The sequence below is a fragment of the Aptenodytes forsteri genome, unplaced genomic scaffold (genome assembly GCF_000699145.1).
Source record: "Aptenodytes forsteri isolate BGI_AS27 unplaced genomic scaffold, ASM69914v1 Scaffold492, whole genome shotgun sequence".
Lineage (NCBI taxonomy): Eukaryota > Metazoa > Chordata > Aves > Sphenisciformes > Spheniscidae > Aptenodytes > Aptenodytes forsteri.
Genome location: NW_008794172.1, coordinates 851,360 through 870,524, shown reverse-complemented (window position 1 = coordinate 870,524; position 19,165 = coordinate 851,360). Strand labels below are relative to the sequence as shown.

The window sequence follows — 19,165 nt, the reverse complement described above, 5'->3', positions numbered from 1 at the left end:
CTGGAAAATTTTGCAGGGCAGTTTCACTGGACGGCTTTGCAGAGCTGTGCCATTTGAATTTCAGCACAGACATCCACACACTGTGCTCTCCATTTCTGGCGTGTCTCCCAGCGCAGAGTTTAGCTGAGGCTCGGGTTTAGTTTTCCCTCCTCTCTCTCCCTGTAGTGACAGCTTCTCCGGGCTCTGCCAGCCAGGACTCCCAAGCGATCATGGAGGATACTACTTTGCAAATTATCGAACCACCAGCTGCTTCTGAGGCCTCTGAGGAGCAAGTGCCTGAAGAACCCATCAAATCAGACCAGATCAATGGTGTGATGGTGCTGACCCTTCTGGACAAGATCATTGGAGCAGTGGATCAGATCCAGCTGACCCAAACACAGCTGGAGGAGAGACAGCAAGAGATGGATAGCGCAGTGACCAGCATCCAAGGAGAATTAACCAAGCTGACAAAGGCACACACCACCACCAGCAACACCGTCAACAAGATGCTGGAAAAAGTGCGCAAGGTGAGCGTCAACGTGAAAACCGTTCGGCAGAACCTGGAAAAGCAAGCTGGCCAGATAAAGAAGCTAGAGGCCAACGAAGCGGAGCTCCTGAAACGCAGAAACTTCAAAGTCATGATCTACCAGGTAAGGAGCTATTTCACAACTTCTTTGTGTCCTCTTAGTGGGTGTTTTCTTTGCTGAGGGTTCTGTCACACTGCACGGTCAGTCCACTACTCTCCCAAACTCCCCTGACTGTCTGGCGGTCCAAATTGAGGCGGGTCCGAAGTAGCTCTCTCATTCATGATTTAACATTGTCTATGTGTTTTAAGACAAGCTTTGGTAGAGTTGCTACATTTAACAGGAATTTTAACGAAGATAATGAGAATGGCCCTAAGTACTCATTGCAATGGACCAGAAGTATCGAAATAACCTGATTTTACCGCTTAGCTAAAAAAAGAACAAGAATGCACTGGGTTCTGGAAGAGGGTATTGTAAATCCGTCTGCCAACGTCTTTTCTGCTGAGAGGCAACATGTGTATTGCTACATGGAGAGCAATAATATTTCAGATTTGTGACATGCATCTGATAACAACAAGAGTCAGTAACCCCAGCATCGGGGTTAATCTCACTGACTAGGACAGATAGAGACATTAGAGAAAATACAGAAGAGCTCCTTGAGCTCATTAGTACTCGGGTCTGCCTTTGCTGTTGTGCTTGTACAGATTTCCACGTTCTTTTTTCTGCAACCTGCAAGTCTTGAATCTTCTAGTTGTCTGGTTTCGATAACAGCTTTGGTTTGCTTGATGTTCAACCCCTGCGCTAAGCGTTGGATTTTTTCCTTTAATATTAAACAAGAAGAAAGAGAGGAATAAGTTTCTGTCAGTTTTCCTGTCTGGAGTTAGTCTTCCTTGTAAGAGCAAACTCTTATATTGGGCCACGGAAGAAAAGTGGGTGAAATAGTTAATGATTCAGTTAGAAGCTTCTGGGTTAATAATAGCCAGCGTCAGGGACAAATAGAGAAGCATCTAGTGCTGCTCACAGAAAGAGAGAGAAGAAAACCAGAAAAAAAGGGAAAACGCTTCTTACTACAGGGTTTGAAGGGAGAGCTGATCATAATAGGCTCAGGAATCTAACAAGTACGGGGGCCTGTGTAACTGATTCAGAGCTTAAGCATTTGTAGTTTTGTCACGCCTGAAAGGCTGAAATACTCAAGCCTGTTCAGATCATATGGGCAACCTAACCAGTTTTTTTTATATATATATATATATATATTTATTACAAGCCCTTTGTATCAGGCTTTTGGGGGAGGATGGATCTATCCATGGAAAAATAAAATAGAACTCTCAAGGTGCTGTGAAAGCAACAAACATTGCAAAATGAGAAGAGTGAAGGGAACTGTTTAAACATAACATTCCTTGTGGGTTACGGAAATAGGTAGGAAGTTGGCAAGCTTCTAGGTCCTTTGGAAGCATCCTAAACATTGGCAGATGGTCATTTTGCGAGCTGTTCATTTTGGTTTGCTGTTGCTTATGAATATTGAGTAGAGTTTCTCTTTCAATATGAAAAAGCAATCCTGCTTCTAAAGGAAATCAGGGGCAACGTTCTTTCTGATGTAATGAGGACAGAACAGCCTCTGAGTGAATCAGTCGACAAGGGACTATGGCAGGGATTTTGTGAATCATGAAGATATTAGGGAAAAAAAAAGAATGATTTGTAATTCAGAACAATTTCCAGGCATGGAACTCAGTGTGATTTGACTGTGAGGCCACAGAGCACAAGTGAGAAATTCTCCAGGTTTGCTTCATGTGAAATGGAGCCTTTTGCGCCCTCATGGAAATCCTCGCGCTTCTGCAGGACGCCTGAGTAGACCTTGCCAGAAAGGGTAAGGATCCACTTCTGGGGGGACCGAAGGTGTGGCAGCAAGCGTGCAGTGCAGGGCACTGCTAAGGCGAATGAAGGTCTCTCTTGGAGGAGGAACTCTTGATTATCTCTTAATTTGGTGCTTAAACTGAAAAACAAAATCCATGATGGGCTTTTGATGTTTGACTACCAGAAAGAAATAGGCAATAATGATATTAATGTGCCTGAGTAACACATGCTTTTATCGATAGTACTCTTGTGCTGCATTACTGTGGCAAGGGCAGACCCATACAATGAGAATTGGATTGCCAGAGATGGACCACAGGGAATCCCCTGGAAGAATGGGGTATATTTTTGCAGTCCTCTGCAAGAGTGTAACCACTCTTTCGTGCATACCATGGAAACATAGATTTTTGGTCAACAGAGAATGTTTCTAAATTATGTCAATCTACAGTCTGTCTCAGAGCTATTAATTATTATTTCTCATATAGAAAATAGGGATGCTTAATAGTTGCATTATTCTGTAGATTGCACTCCATAAAAACGTCATCATGTAATTTTCAATGTACAGAAACCTGAATTGCATGGCTTGGTGTAAGGAAAAATAACGTGTCCTATATAGGAGTCTCTCTTATTTGTGGAGACCTTTTATTCTGAAGAAGTTAAACATTTTGGGGGATCTCGGAAGTTTTGCTTTTGGCTTTGGGGTTTTTTATTCTGCTTTGTTTTTTCTTGGGAGGGACAGGATTTTTAGAGTTCGTGTCTGTCTTAATTACAGAGATGTCATTCTTCAGAAATTCCTAACACAGGCTGACTGTGGGAATTGCACGGCAGATTTGCAAAAACATCAGGTTACAATTTTGTGTCCCGATTTATTCATATGAATATTTTATCACAGTCAGTAATTCTAGGCACATCAGGGACAAGAGTGGTACTTCGTCTGGGATTATGCAAAGCAGATAATGCTAACGCATGTAAAGAATAAAACTCTATACAGAAAGAAGTGATATCTTTGTGTGTACATTGTAAAAGCATTTATCAGCTGCTTTACCAATATTGAACAATGCTATTTGTTGCAAGAAGCCTTGTTGATTCCCACTGGATTACCCGTTTACTAATGTTCTTCTGTGTTTCAGTATTAATAATCATGACATTTTAAAAAAATGTATCAAGAGTCTATAAAACCAAAACTTTATGGTGGGCTCCACCCTGGGAGTTTAAATGAGGAAAATTCACTGTGTTTTCCTAACTGTGTCTATCATTAAATAAATAAATAAATAAATAAATAAATAACAAAATAACTCTTTTCTAATTCAGTGTTTCACTTCACAAGACCCACCACCTATCAAAGTTTATGTTAGATACTTTCTTGCTAATGTAATTAATTCTGTGATGGTGAGCAACATTATCACTACTTTCTAACTCAGAAAAAGCTGCCTTTGGAAAGCTGTGATTAACTTTGCTGTGCAATTGCATTTTCAGTTACTATGGCTAAAAATGCAAAGATTTATTAGTCTTGTCTTTTGGAGAACAAGAGATAAACTCATCTTAAGAGACATAAAATATTACATACAACCAGTGGTGGCTATTTTCAAGCAAGATAGCCGAGTAAAACAGTATTCATGCTCTATAGGGATTTAATATTGCATGATTCTGTGGTATGAAGAAATAAAAGGAGGTAAAAATGAATCAGCTCTTTACCGGTTATAGATGTTTGATTATTCTCTCAGCGTTGAATACTGAGTCTCCAGCATTTATGGAGGGACTATTTCAGGAGCACAAATAAGACCTTTTGGCACCTTGGGAGAAGAGGTCAAACTACCTTTGAGAGTTGTATTTTGCTAGCTGTTAGATTAGGAGGAAATGAAAATCAAACTTTATTCAGGGAAAGCTTGACCTGTCAAGATGAGCCTAAAGCACATCTGCCTGCGTAGTTTCAAGCTTTGGGGGAGAAAGTACAGGACTGAAAATCACTTCCACTGGGGCTGGCTAAGGGCAAGGCATTAAGCAGAATGTTTACGAGCCATTACTCGCAGTCACGTATATACGTGCACGTGATTTCTGACTTGCTCACTCTCTCAAATACACTTTTACCTGATTTTGCCAGGAGCTGGTCCAATTTCTACTGAGGTAAGAGTTTTTGTAGCGACTTAACTTAGGGAATTAGATCGATTCTTGAGATTAAATTTGAAAAAAACAACCCCCCCTCCAAATTACCACATCTTTTTGTTTTGAAAACGAGCCTACCAAAAGCAAAGGTGACAGACTTTTGACAAGCTGCTGTGTAAACAGAAGTTCAGTACTCTTACCGTAAACAGGACTTGCCTTCCTAAAAAGTCTGATGTCAAATGACTATGTGCACTTATTAGCAGCCCACGGGAACAGGGTTCCTCAGTGCTTCCTTTGTGCCGTCTGTCCTGGGCTCCTGTCTTTCAGAGAAATTAGGACACCAACAAATTTGGTTAGAGTGGTTGCTAATAAAAAAAAACTAAAGTGACTTCATCCCAAATCTCCTGGTTTTAGGATACAAGAACCCGGGGCTGGTTACTACAGTTCATGATTAAATAATGGATGTGCCATGCAAAAAGATACTGTTCTAAAACCAGACAGTGTGCCACATTCGTCTGAAGAATGGCACGTGTCAGCGCCTACGTAAGCACAGCATTTTTCCTCCATTTTTCAACAATTAAACTTACTCTTGCAAATGTCAAAGGCCTGATTTTCTTACAGCCAGACATCCGAATGCTTGCAGCACGCAGCACACATATTGAATGTTGAATTTCTAAAATGTGCTGGTCCTTTATTTTGAGGCTCATGTGGGCGCCGAGCTTGAGGGAAGTCTGGCTCGTGATGTGCGGCATTGTTTGTTTGAAAGAGAGCAGCCTTTGTCAAAGGTGTGCGGATGGGCTGCTCCCCACGCTGTCGGATTCAGGGGCTCCCGTGGGGCTCCTCTGCTCTTCAGGTGACTCCAGTGGCCTCGTGAGACGTGGAGCTTCTGTGGGAAGGGCCAGGCAGTTACGAGAGCGGGATAGAACACGAACCTCAGCCATACAACGTGTAGGGTAGGTAGGGCTGGACGAGGAAATATAAATAGCACAGCTTGGCTTTTGTGCCTTGAGTGGGCCTTATACGGATGAGAGCAACAAGATCGTCGATCGTGGGGAAGGAGGGATGAATTTCAAACCCACATGTTAACGCAACAGATTCAGAGTCCAGACCTGAACTACCTCATTTTTAGGTCTGTGCTCCTCAAAGGAGAGCGTGGAAAAGAACATGAGCTCGGGGGTCTGATGAGAAGCACGGGGCAGGGAGCACAGGGCGTACAAACGCACATACCGCAGCCGCCGCACCCACCGCCCCTGGGCTGCAGCCTTTTTCCACCTCCTAAACAGCATGTCAGCTGCCCCGAGCTATGGTTTTGTCTCAAATTAATCATTCTGAAACAAAAACCTTATGAGTCTAACGACAGCAGAGGGTTCATGAGAGCCAGCGTGATCTGCAGTCCCAAAGAACAGCCTGTGTGGGTTCCATGCCTTGGATTCAGTGGAGCTTGCCCAACTGCAAGCGTTAAAGAATAAATAGAAATTTCAAATAAAATTTGAATTATAGTACTGGGGATAGGCATGGACACTAGGCACCCGCGTTATGCTTTTCCTGCAAGACCAGTTGGCTCCGTGTTCTTGGGAGCGCTCTGTGCTTGAACTTGAGTCCCTCTCTGGAACTGGAGCAGCACTGTATGTAGCATCAGTTTTTCCCAGTGGTTTACTGCAGAGATTTGCATTGCAGCAGCCAGTGGTTTTTGTATTTATTTTCTGATAATACTTAAAAATAAAAGGCTGGTTTCATTTTGCTGTGAATCCGCTGAAAAGCAGCTCCCTTTGTAGCCACAACATTTCTTAACCCCGGTTCAGCAGACAATTACTGAGAGCCTCTCGCTGGTGGGTTTATGCATCAGCAACCTGCCAAATCCCAAGAAATGCCTCCTCCAGTGACACTTCTGGTGTGGCTGATGGGGACAGGATATTCCTGTGCTGGATTTGCCTTTGCTTTATTTGATTCTGTTCTTAAAAGAAATACCAATCATGAAGCCGTTATTAAAAACCACAAAAAATCTGAATCATACAAACTGATACTCATTAATTAAGAGTTAATATTGTTTGCCTCTGATCCTTTGCCTTTGTTGCTGGAATAGAGGGGTCTCAGCCCTGAAAGCTATTGTATCTTTCCTTCTGTTCTGCTGCTTTTGGCCACAGAAGTAGCAAAATTAGAGGTGAAAAAATGCCATCCCAGGGGAAGGAGAGAAATACTGTTCGACTCGTTCCTTCAGGCTGCAGTGCTGAATTCTCCATCCATTGTAAGGGGCACCATGTTAACATCCTGATGTGCAAAGAATCCTTCATCTTCTCTGCACATTACTGAATTATAAGAGTCTCAAGATCATAATTCACAGGAGACTGAGCCTTTAAAAAATTTCAGGATGTTAATAGCTCTCAATTTCAGGATTTTTCTTAGCGAAATTATCAGTCCTTCTACCAAAAGACAGCTCTGGAGCATGGATTTCTCTGTTGCAGCTTGGAATCAACTTCATTAGTATTTCATTGCTCCGGTATTATTTATAAGCAGTTAGTGCCAGGACTGTGTGGTTTGCTGAAAACCTTTCGGCATTATAGTTACATGCAGAGCTGTGCAGCAATAAATTGTCTCAGAGCAAAGGGCCAGAGGCTGCTCGGCCAGTTGGGATAGGGTTAGACTGGGTGATCAGTGGCTCGTGAAAATAAAATCAAAGGTAATATTCCTTCTGATCACATATTCCTCTCTCAGGCCTCTCTTGCGCCTATCAGCAGTGGATCTAAGCATCTGTCATGATGTCTGTGTAATGCCAGTGGGACCACTGCACACGGGAGTATAACGAAGTGCAGAATTTGCTGGCTGTGCTCACTGGGCTAGGTGGCTGGAGTGTTCTTCCAGTGAGATCGTGGCTCATTTTCCCATTCGTAAGCTAGATATGAGCCCTCAGCAAGCATAAATTAACCCATCATGGACACACAGCGGGAAAAACTGTCCAAGGCCACATGTAACCTAGTTTGCAGGTCTGGGATTAGAAACCAAAGAATGCAAGAAGCCAGTCAGTGTTCAGACCATGCCTTTCTGGAAAGACACAGTCCCAGTACGCTCCAGCGTTCCCTGGGTGGGAATTTGACTGGTAGATGGTAAAAGCTGCTTAGTGTTGTAGATGCTGCAGAACACTGGAAGGGTGCGAGCATCGTGGGAGAAGTGGTACTCCTGCGTATTATCTCCATTTCTCCCATTTTGATTGCTCGCATGCTTTTATGTAAATGCGAATGCTCTGTAGTTGGCACGCGTCCCTCTGCGTCCTTCAGCATTGCTCACAAGGCAGGCGCTGAGCGTGCTGTGGGTGACTCACCGCGTGCAGTCACCCCATCCCAGCTCCAGACAAGGCACGCAGTTTCTGCCGGGCTGGCGGGCAGGAGGAGTGAGCAACCACGCTCAGGCTAACAGAGCCATTCTTCCAAGGAACGTACTGCTTGACCTAGGCACAGACTTGGTGAAACTGAGGGCTGTTCCTGCATCTTCACTGAAGCTGCTTCTTGCTACGCTACCCAGAAGTGTGACGTGCTGTCCCTATCTAAGTAATGAGTAGAGAACTACACGGTCTCCACTCTGATGTAGTGATGTGTCTGTGACCCACGTAAAGCATGGCAATGACTCGTAAGCTTTTTGGCAACATGCTTAGCCCTCTTTTATCCTGTTTGGGGTAACGTTGTCCTCTTGATTCTGCAAGATCTTCTACAACTTACAAAGTACCTGAGGAATTGTGGGTCCACTGTCCAGCTGCAAGATGAGACAAAGACCAGAAACAAAGATGCTCAGTGTTAGTGAGGAAAAATCAAATATTTAGAATAAAAAGTCTCAGGATGTTTAGTCTATAGCTTTATGTGAGGATGCGAATGTCAGTATCAGCACGGCTCTATCTGCAAATCGTCTGCAATGCAAACTCCATCTTCACTGGTTCGCTCTTCAGAAATAGCTCTGGAGTAACTAATCAGCTGAGACAGGTTTATCCGGGAGGAGCAGTTCTGAGAGTAAAGCCAGTTGTACAAACAGACTGATAATAGGATCAAAACTTTTTTCTGCTGTCAGAGGGGGAAAAAAAGTGCCTTTTCACTCTGCAATCTATTTACTTCTCTGTTTCCTACAGCCCTGCCTTTCTTCTGACTCACTGTTAGGCAAAAGCACTTTTCCAAACACAGCCTCCTTCTCTCCCCGTGCTGTTCCTCCCTTGCCTTTCACCATCAGGTTTGAACTAGCTCCAGTGCCTGTACCATGCTGCTCATTTTCACCAGCTAAGGAAGAAGATACAGCCTTTTAGGACATAGTTTCCAGGACATAGAGTAACTAGACGCGCCTGATAGAAAAAAGTGCCAAGAAGATTGCACAATACACAAAATTACAGAGGGTAGAAGGACTTCTGCTAGTCAGGGAGATACTACTTGAGAATGAACTTGTTTATCCCTTTAACATTTACCTAATCCCAACCTATTTTGCTTTTTCCCTCATATTTTACATCTTTTCCTTTGTCTCAGCAGTATTCTTCTGGTGACTTCTTACTGCAGGGTTCAGTAGCTCTCTCTTCAGGGAGTTGAGGCTCCTCTTTTTACGGACCTCTTGACACTACTGGAGATAAAATCTGTCCAACCTCTGGAATGTAAGAGTCAAGGCTGTGCCTATTGCATATGGAGGGGTTAATTTTATACGCCAGCTGCTGCTAGGGGTGCTGAGTAGCCCCCCCCCGTCCTCAGGGTGTGTTTAGTAGAAGAGAGAGGTTTTGATTTTGTGGTGAGCATGTTGCTGTGTCACTGGGTATAGAAGTCTGTAAGCTGCTGGGTATTGTCCAGCGTTGGTTTCGGGTGTGGTCAGTACGCTGCCAAAAACAGTGGACGGAGTTCTGGAATCACACCCGGCTGTTTCGATCTCTCCAGCTCGTGTATTTGAATTAACAAACACAGGTTTTTAAAATCACCATCTTTTCATAGTCTTACACATACAAATAAACTCTGCTTTCAGCTACACCACAGAAATCGGAGGTATCTCCAGAATAGCTGACATCAAATCACTCTGTGAACAGCAGTGTGAAGAGAGCAGAATCTGGCCCTATGGCCGTAAATTAGAGAAGGACACTCTTCCTTCTAATAAATCTTTGCTGACTTTCTTTTCTGTCAAATTTTGCTACCTGGCTTCTCCCTTTACTAAATCACGCCCCTGTGCCTTTTCTCTCTGCCTGTTCTCACGCTAGTCCAGATTACTTTGTTGGTGATGTTCCTGATCAGATTCCCAGGAGGGACAGGTAAGTTTTTCCATTGTGCTTCCTTTCCGCCGGCCATTGAAATGCAGTTTTCCTCGTCTTAGCCCGAGAAGATCCAGAGTGTGCGCTTTGAGCCTTCGCCAGGGACTGCCCTCTGAGCCGTCTCCAGGAACGGTTCCCTCTGCCTGCGCTGCGGAAAGTGCCATGGCCCAAATCAGCAGAAGACATGCGAGGAGGCAGCAGTTTAGGGCCTCAGCAGGAGTACCCCCTGAAGATCTCTTTGAACCTCTTCTGAAACTCTGAAAGCTGCTGATTCCAGAGCCTTTGCCTCTCCGCCTGCTTGTGGCTGCTGCAAGCCTTCAGACCTGCAGGGCTGATCTTTCAGTTGGCAGAAATGCCTCCGCTTGTTGACTAATCTGCTTGCTGCTTGCTGCATGCTGCTGCCCTAGTTATAACGGATGTGATTTTCTCTCGGGCATTATGGGACTTGTCGCGCGCTACCTCTGCGATCTGGGAGGGAGGAATTGCTGTATGGCTTGCATGAAGGGCTGGCAGCCAGGAGCAGTTGGCTCTGCTGGTGTCTGCTGTGTCTGGGCAAATCCTACCTGTTTTCTGAGCCTCAGTTTCTCCCTCTGAAATACAGGCCTGATAATACTTACCTCCTCGGGCTTCTTGTAAGGCTTAGTTTATAAGTGTTTGTGAAATGGCTTGAAGTTGCTGTTTTAAATAGATAAAAGACAGGCAGAGAGCACAAACTGTGTGACGTAAAACTACAGTTGTCTCAGGTAGGCACTGCAGCATCCATTTCTGTTCAGTGGCAGCCCCCCGGTGCTGTTCACTGGGCGCCAGGCTCCTGCACACAGACTGGAGCCGGTGGTGACTTTAACTGCTGTTTATCTAACACTTATCTCATGCCACAAGGGCGGCTGGTAACAGCACAGTGCCCTGTTAGCTTTCCTCTTATTGTCTGGCTGCTGGAGAAAATACCCGAAGCTCCAGCTGCCTGCACTTTGGGTGATCAGCCAGTGGTGTGTGCAGCGCTGTCCAGTGGGGACGGCCACGTCGGTCGGTGGACAGGACTGCCCCGGGAGCCGGGCGAAGGTGAACTCACCCTGGGAATTGGGGTCTCTGGGGGAAGCTGCCAGGGAAAACTTCTCCTTTTCAAGGAGAGTGACAAGATTTTAAAAAAAGGCAGTTTTTTGTGATATAGCAAGAGAGTCTGATAGAAGTTATCACCTCCACAGAAAATGTCTGTTCCAACAAGGCACAGGAGAAGAAAGCACAGCCCTCCTCTTTTCCGCGCAGGGCATCTTTACATCCCTGAGCTCTGCTAGGCTGTGGGTGCTTATCAGGTGTGTTGCTGTTACTCAAGAATAACTGAATCCTCCTTCCCGTGACACCGATGGAAGGTCAGCACAGAGAAGCATCCTCTAAGGACTGGCAGAGCAAAACAGTTATCGTGGCAATGGGAGCGCAGAACTTTTTCTTCTCTGGCAGGGCTCGATGTGACCTGGAAGGCTGTCTTGTGCCCAGATGCTTTTAATCCTCCCTCAGCCTCCCCCCAGGCCAGAGCTTGTCTGATCTGCCCTGGCTGGGCAGAGGAAGGGCTGGTGTGGTGCAGGAGGGGCAGCAAGCTCTGGCTCACCCAGCAGCAGCCAGGATCAGCCCTTTTTGGTCATAGCAGAGCCTGGGGACGTGAGCTGGTCATGTTCTGCACGTTACGGCTGCATGTCAACCAAACTCAACTGTTTGTGCTGTTGCAATTGTGTAAAAATAACTGAATGAAATCAATTACAGATGTGATTAGCATGCGCCTGTGAAAAATCCTCCATTAAACCTTCAAACCGGAGATCGGAGTGGCTGGGAGTTCTGGGACTCTGTTTTTCACACACTGACAATAAGAGCCTCTTCAAGAGCAATCCAGGAGCCCTTCTCGCATTTTGGGAATGTTCCCCAGATTTGCTTGTGATTCTGCAGTGCTTGAAGAGCTCTGCTGGGCTGGGAATGCAGCTCAGCTTTGTGTCTCGTTGGCCTTTTATATGACAGGGGAAGTGTTTACATGTGTTGTAGCAACCAGGCAGTGTGTACATGACCATACGGGGCTGCCTGGGTGACTCACTGCAAGGGAACTCAGGCTTGAAAACAACGTCAGATAAAAAGCCCATTTAGTGGACCAAGGCAGAGGCTTCGTCTGCCCGGTAGATCTAACAGCCCTGAATTGTTTGAAGTAGGAGGAATACAGAGCAGCCCTGCACCCCGTCAGCTGGGAGCCAGCTGCCTCCGATGCTGGGTACGGGCGCTGGGGCCCCTCCGGGCGCCCACAAGGTCTGCAGGCCATCAGGCTGCCAGTCCCATCGGCTCTGCCAGCGGGAGGGAGCTTCCCAAAGTAAACCACTTCCCCAGGGAGGTCTGTGCCAAAGGGACAGCACAGCTGTACGTGTCAGATTGTGAAATGGGCTGGGGGGTGGCACGCTGTAAATGGGTGAAAGAAAAGTAGAACTTGAATTGGAGCTGAACCTTTCTGTGAAGCACATCAGATGGCAGCGAGCTCAGTCCCAGCACAGACGCAGATGCCGCCTGTCCTTCTGCTGGGTGTAGCTGTGCTTTGTGCACAGAGCAGGAAGATTTTTCTTCTGCTGATACAAAAATCTTCTGAGAAATCTTGTTTACCCACTGTCTTTGTGCCAGCTGGATTCAAGCTGTCCTAGAGAACTGAACTGGTTTGCATTTGCTGACTGGGAGCCTGGGTTTGAACACCCCAACAGGCAGGGATGCCAAGACCCAGGATTTTGGACTCGCCCACTTCCAAGGGTCAGCGTTTTCCCAGTAAAAATAGAGTAGCTGGAATGCCTGGTGTTAAAAATGTGGCTCATCTGAATGAGTCACGAGTGAAATAAAGTGCATAGACCATAGTGCCTTGCCCAGAGCAGGGATTTGTGTAGCAGCCGCCCATAGACCCGGGATAGTTCTTGATTGTACCGGAGAGGTCCCATGGTCCTCCACTGCAGGCAGATGCGGCTGTGTCTGCAGGCACGTTCTGCCCACACTGGGCAGCTCCCCTTCCCCACGGGAGAAACACCTCTCAAGCAGGGAGGAGGAGGCCCTTGCTGGCATTTGGGCAGTGCCTGGCTGCGGGTGGGGAGCTACACGCGAGGGATGCTCAGCAGCAACATACTTGTCCCCATGAAGATGTGCCAGAGCTGTTGCTTGTTCTCGCACCAGCTGTCCTGTGCATAAGCCAGAGCCTGCTAAACCAGCAGGAATGCCCCCTAGGTGCAGGTGGGCTTTGAGTCAGGAAAGTGACCCACGGCACACAGCACTGAAAATCCACCAGCTGTCCTCCAGCTGGTTATCTACAGCTCGGATAAGCAATCAGATTGAAGAAGACTCAGGGGAAAAAAATGCAGGAATTATACCAGGCACAGGAAAGAGAGATGCACTGTCTGGGGGCCCTCGGCTGGCCTGATGGCCCTGTGGCGGACATGTCACCCCCGGTCACCCTGGCCCTGCGGGAAAGGGGACAGGTGAAGATTGCAAAGGTTTCCCAAGTGCAGCTGGAGAAAAGCTCTAGGAAACGGTCTTGAGGGGGGAGGTTGGGATTGTAAGCATCCTTACTTACGGGAATAGCTTTGCTCCCGCTTCGCCTCTGTGTTTGAGCAATGCGGGTGCCTCCTGAAAGAGGTGAACAGAATCTCAAGTCCATGCGCGCCCCTGGGCTGGGGCTAGGGCGGCTGCCTGCGGGGACGGTGCACGGGACAGCAGAAGTGTGGGTCTGTACATAAGTGCAGTCTGTGGGAGTTAGGATCAAACAGCCAGGCAATTGCTGTTCTCAGGATTAAGTGGCAGGGATTACAGAGAGCCGCACCGTCACCCTAACAGGGTTGCTCCAACTGTCCCGTGTACCTGGAGCTGCTGCCGCCCACGTCTTCACAGTTGTGAGGAAAGAGTTGCAGGATGCTGCCGAGGTCGGATGGGTGTGTTGCTGGTGCAGCCCATTCCGCCACATCAGAAAATTCAGTCAGAAGATGGATTTGCTGGTGTGACACGAGGAAAGGCGGTTATCTATGTGGCAAACATGGAGTTTTTGAGGTGGTGTTTCTTTCTGCACACACATGTTGTGGAGCTAACAAGGGGCTGATAAGTATCTGAGTTTGCAGGATATGGCCTGTTTCCAGTGACAGTCGTGCCAGGCGAGAAGGGGATGCCTTTGTTCTGGCTCATTGTGTTGACTCAAGGGAAGGAAGTGGATGGAGTTCCTGATGTTCTTGGCTCGACAAGGCAGGGTCCCCGGGAGTCTCTGGGATTGCTCCAGCAGGTGTTGTTGTGAAGAACAGGATCCCTGCCTTCCCAGTGATGTGGATTTGTTCTGGACCGACCTGACCCTCTGGAGAGCATGTGTATTGTTTTCTCCTGAAGTGGCTAATCAAATGAAGAAAACATATGTTGGCCACTTCAGCTTAATCTCCAGAAAGTATTTGGGACCTGAGCTGTGATCCGGAGGGTGAAGAGCTTTTCCCAGCACAGCTCTCTGCTCCGAATAAAACCCAGACGAAACCCCTGCTCTGGCAGACTTTGCGTTTTGACCACGGATAATGCAGCCCGTGTTGCCTTCACTGAGCCCAGTGCTCCACGGAGCTGACTTTTCATTGTTCACAAAGTTTTTCCAGGTGAAGCTGTGCTGGAGTCACGTATTCAATAAGCTTACGTCAGTTCTCAAGTGGTGTAAGGGAAGGAAGAGCTGGGGACAGTGTAGCTGCCCGAGCTGAGCAGCCCCGTGTCTGCAGAGGGAGTGTCCTGTCCTGCCTCCGTCCAGGGGCTCAGGCTGGAGCAGCAGCGTGGCGGTGACCTTGGTCAGCCGGAGCAGCAGCATGGCGGTGACCTTGGTTAGCTGGAGCTAACGGTGCATCTGTGCATCGGTGCGGTGTTGGGAGAGCGCTCGGGGCATGGGCGTCTGAACATGCCATCCCTTCTGGCGCTGTGCGAGGGATCGGGATGTCCTCTGCCGTGGCAGTGCAGAGGAACCTGCGCAGAGGCGGGGCTGGAGTCGGTGTGGCTCTTTGGGGCTGGGCCTCAGTGGCTGTTTTGGTGGTTTGACCATCACGAGTGTCCTGGCTCTTGACATCTGCATAGCTCGTTAGCTCGCGGCTGCGTTGGTGCAGTGGCTACTGCTGCGCAAACGTGACACGCGGAGCGTGCAGCCTTGCATGGGAGATGCCACGGCAAATTCACCCTCCCGGGACACGGGGCAGCTCCGCTCCCGGCATCCCTGAGCCGGGGGAAGGCGAGTCGCTGCCAGTGTTTGCCATGCACTTCAAGCGCTCGGGCCTGGGGTACCCCGGGGTCTGCCCCTTGATTTCACTGGGCCCTGCTCCTGCCAGTGTCGGACTGGGATCCCCCATCCTTGCTCTGTTCAGCTCCTGTCTGCCCCGGGGCTGGGAATGGCACCCGGCCGTCCTGCCGCCCAGGCTTTTCTCCAAACCTCAGCCCAGCAGCTCCGCTCTCTGCGTGCCCGTTCCACACACTGCCCTTTGGCTGCTGCGGGCTTTCTGACAGCACTCGTCTCGGCAGCTCCATGCCTCTCCCGCCCAGCTCCGTAGATTAAAACCACTCAGGCAATAAATTTCTGAGCTGTGGGCTGCAGCCCCGCAGCTGTGACGCTTCGTACAGTGATGGGCTATTTCCAGCCTGTCCTGGGAACAGAGAGGTGATTCATTGCAGCAGGGACGCACGCTATGTGCTGCTCAGATGAAAACCAATCCCGCTCCAGACCTGTGTCCCTCTCCTGGGTACATGCTTGTCCTCTGCCACTGGGATCAGAAACTTGGCTGACCCGGGAGAGTGGAGAAGCTGAATGAATTCACCCCGTCCCGAGGAGAGACAGCGTAACCTTGCAGACCTAGCTGTGCGAGTCGGGGCCGCTGTCTCCGCTGTCTTCAGATACAGGCTTGGACAAATTCCCTAACTTATTCCCCAGCGGAGAAATGGGAAAAACAGGGCGGCCTGCTGCATCCCAAGAGATGTCCCAGCCCCACATCTGGATTGTGCAGGCCTTGGGAAAGTCTGAGCGCAGACCGGGGTCGGCCAGGCCAGCGTGTGTACGCTGGGCGGCGTGGCCGGACTCACGGCTCCGGACTGTGGTGCCATCTGCAGCCCAGTGCTGCGCTGTGCCCGTGGCCACCGCGGGCCGGACCCTGGCCAGGCCGGAGAGCTGGGGGTGGCCAGTGGTCTTACCAAGAGAAGACCACCTGCGGGAAGAAAGCTGAAACGCCGTGGGCCGAGGGGGACGGGAAGGGGTCTGGGCAGGGACTGGGGAGCAAAGGGGCACCACATCACTCAAGTGGGTTCCCTGCACCTCTCCACGGCAGGATGTGGGCAGGGGCTTTCCTGGGGCCGGGAGCGGGGTCGTGCGATGGCCAGGTCCTGGTATGAAGATGAAACTGGAGGGGACAGGACTGTGATGGGCGCAGGAGGAAGGGAAAAGTCTCCAGTTTCAGTGCTGGCCTGCCTCTTCCTGCACTGCTGGAGTCACGGATGGGTTTGGAACCAGCCCAGAGCGAGCAGAGCTGGTATACCTGAGCTTAAATACAGCAGAGCCCTAAGCTGCTGCGGGTAGAGCAGATCCTCTTTACAGTAATTTATCAGGTGCACTAAGGGAGGATGAGCCCCGGCCTGATGTCGCCTGGGTCTGTTTAGCCGTGAGTCATAGCTGTGCTTCTGCTCTGCGGCACTGCCGGGTGGGGGGCGGCTGGCTCCCGAGGCTGTGGAGGCTGGGCGTGTGTGTCTCACTGGCTCCGCTCTGTGTCTTGCAGGATGAAGTGAAGCTCCCGTCTAAACTGAGCATCAGCAAGTCTCTGAAGGAGGGTGAAAAGCTGGAGAAGGAAGGTGAGGGCGAGGAGGTGCCTGTAGGTGAGGACCATGCAGAAGAGGACCACATCCAGCTCTCCTCGGATGAGGAGGTGGAGATTGAAGAGATTATCGAAGAGTCACGGGCAGAGCGCATCAAAAGGAGCGGCATGAAAAGAGTGGATGACTTTAAGAAGGCATTCTCAAAGGAGAAGATGGAGAAGACTAAGCTAAAAACCAAGGAAAACCTGGAGAAGACCCGCCACAACTTGGAGAAGACCCGCCACAACCTGGAGAAGAGGATGAACAAACTGGGCACCAAGATTGTGACTAACGAAAGGAGAGAGAAGATGAAGACCTCTCGGGACAAGCTGAGGAAGTCTTTCACCCCTGACCACACCATCTATGCCAGGTCCAAGACAGCCGTCTACAAAGTGCCACCCTTCACTTTCCACGTCAAGAAAATAAGAGAGGGCGAGGTGGAAGTGAAAGCCACGGGGCTGGTGGAGGTTGGCGGAGAGGAGGGAGAAAACTCGGATCTGCTCCGTGGGGAGAGCCCCGAGATGCACACGCTGCTGGAGATCACAGAGGAGTCCGACGCGGTACTGGTGGACAAGAGTGACAGCGAGTAGGACAGGCTGCAGCATGGAAGGGTTGTGGACGACGGCTGAACACATAATCATTCACATTTCGAGATCTCTCTCTGCCCTGGTGCCCCAGGGGAAGTGTACACAATGCATCTTTACTACCCTGCAGAGCCGACGCCAATCCCCTGCCTGCTAGGACAAGGTGTATTTTATATTTTAGTTTTAGCACACGGAAATGTTAGGAACACGGGACTGTTTTTCTTACACTGTTGAATCACCCTTGGAGACCATTCCTGCCGCAGGCTGCGTGAGAGCCTTCTAGCACCAGACCTGAAGACGAGCTTTGAGTGACGGGGACCCGGCTCAGCTGGAGAGTGCTAAAACCAAGATAATGGCTGTACACCTGGAAAGCTCAAGTGTCCTCCATAAGCAAAGACCTGGTGTCAAGAAAGCTTCCTGCCAAGCAGCCCGCCGGCTCATGCCACCCTGGCTCCCTGTGCCGGGCTGCGTGGCCATCCCCGCAGGCAGGAAGACCCCCAGCACCCAAGCTGGCCGCCCCTTCGGGGGAGCAGAGGAACTGTGATGTACCCAGTGTGCAGGAGGGAAGAGCTGAGCAAGTCCTGTTGACGGGCAGAGCACCGGCGAAGCTGAGCCAGCCGCGTGGCAGGCAGGCGGGTCTGCTCCTCTCTGCCCTCCCGAGGACTGGATTATGTGGTGGCGCCTAGGACGGCTTCGCCACAAAGCCACCCTGCAGCTGGGACTGCCGTGGGTCCCCGCGTGGCATCACACAGCCGGGGCACGACCTTCTTCCTACCCTTGGGCGCAGAGGAACTGTGATGTACCCAGTGTGCAGGAGGGAAGAGCTGAGCAAGTCCTGTTGACGGGCAGAGCACCGGCGAAGCTGAGCCAGCCGCGTGGCAGGCAGGCGGGTCTGCTCCTCTCCGTCCCTCGAGGACTAGGACTGGATTATGTGGTGGCGCCTAGGACGGCTTCGCCACACCCTGCAGCTGGGACTGCCGTGGGCCCCCGCGTTGCATTACACAGCCGCGGCTAGGACGGCTTCGCCACAAAGCCACCCTGCAGCTGGGACTGCCGTGGGTCCCCGCGTGGCATCACACAGCCGGGGCCCGCTGCTCCTCCCTGCTGTGCTGGGGCCGTCACTGCGACAGCCCCAGGGCGGCGGCAGGAGCAGCGCCGGCCACACGCGGCTGCACGCTCCCCTGCCCAGGTTACAGATCCGGCTGCCAGAGGCCCAGCGTCCTGGCTGGGGCAGGGAGCACCGCGGAGGTGGGGTGCTGGATCTGGTCCCTCCATACCCGCAGGGGTGGCGGCAGCTGGCAAGCGAGGTACGCGCTCGCTGCCCAGGGAGAGGGGACACGCAGGCAGCGGTGCCGGAGCAGCCACCACCGGCCGCATCTTGTTTCCAGAGGGATATGGGATGCGCTGATGCCATGTGAGGCTCTTGACTGTCAGAGAGTGGCCTTGACACCAGTCCAGCACCGGACCTTGAGTATTTCTGAGCATCTGCTTCCTCCAGGGGTCTCGGCACAGCTCGGGCTCGTACCCACGTCCTGCGCTTTCCTCCCCGTTTCCCGCTTTCTGCAGCTTCACCCCCTGTCCCCTGCAGCAAGGCAGCACTAGGGTAGCACGCCACAGCTTGAGGGCACTGCCGCAGCTCAGCCCGGGGCTGCCACGCTCCAGCTCTCATGTAGGCAGCCACCACCGCAGCACGACCGGGCCCTGCAGGAGCAGGCAGCGAGGCAGGAGGCTGCGAGGCAGGAGGCTGCGCGCCTCGGCTGCTTCGCCCGGGGAGCTGCGGGTGCGCCCGGAGAGGCCGATCCCAGCGGGCAGGCAGGGCAGGGACCTGGTCGTGCTCATCCCTGTCTGCTTGCTGGGCTCAGCCCTTCCCCACGAGCGCAGTCCCTCTCCTCCCCAGCCCGCTCCCCCCGGGCAGCGGGGAGGGCTGCCCTTGCTAACATAACCGAATATATAAACTTGCTTTTCCTCTAAGAATTATTTTCCTTCTCATTTTTCCTTCTCATTGTCTAGCGCACCCAGCCTGCCCC

The 19,165-nt window shown here is 50.3% G+C and overlaps 1 protein-coding gene across 1 annotated transcript; it reads left to right on the top strand.

Moving 5' to 3' along the window:
* Positions 1 to 17,894, top strand: PTRF (polymerase I and transcript release factor). Its single transcript, XM_009282788.2, has 2 exons — positions 1 to 629; positions 16,479 to 17,894. Exons 1-2 carry the CDS (start codon positions 210 to 212, stop codon positions 17,142 to 17,144), a joined length of 1,086 nt encoding a protein of 361 aa, XP_009281063.1. The 5' UTR covers positions 1 to 209; the 3' UTR covers positions 17,145 to 17,894.
* The last annotated feature ends 1,271 nt before the right edge of the window (positions 17,895 to 19,165 follow it).

Coding starts and splice junctions, on each gene's coding strand:
- PTRF (XM_009282788.2), top strand. CDS start 210: ATGGAGGATACTACTTTGCAAATTATCGAACCACCAGCTGCTTCTGAG. Junction 630..16,478: donor TCAAAGTCATGATCTACCAG/GTAAGGAGCTAT, acceptor TGTGTCTTGCAG/GATGAAGTGAAGCTCCCGTC.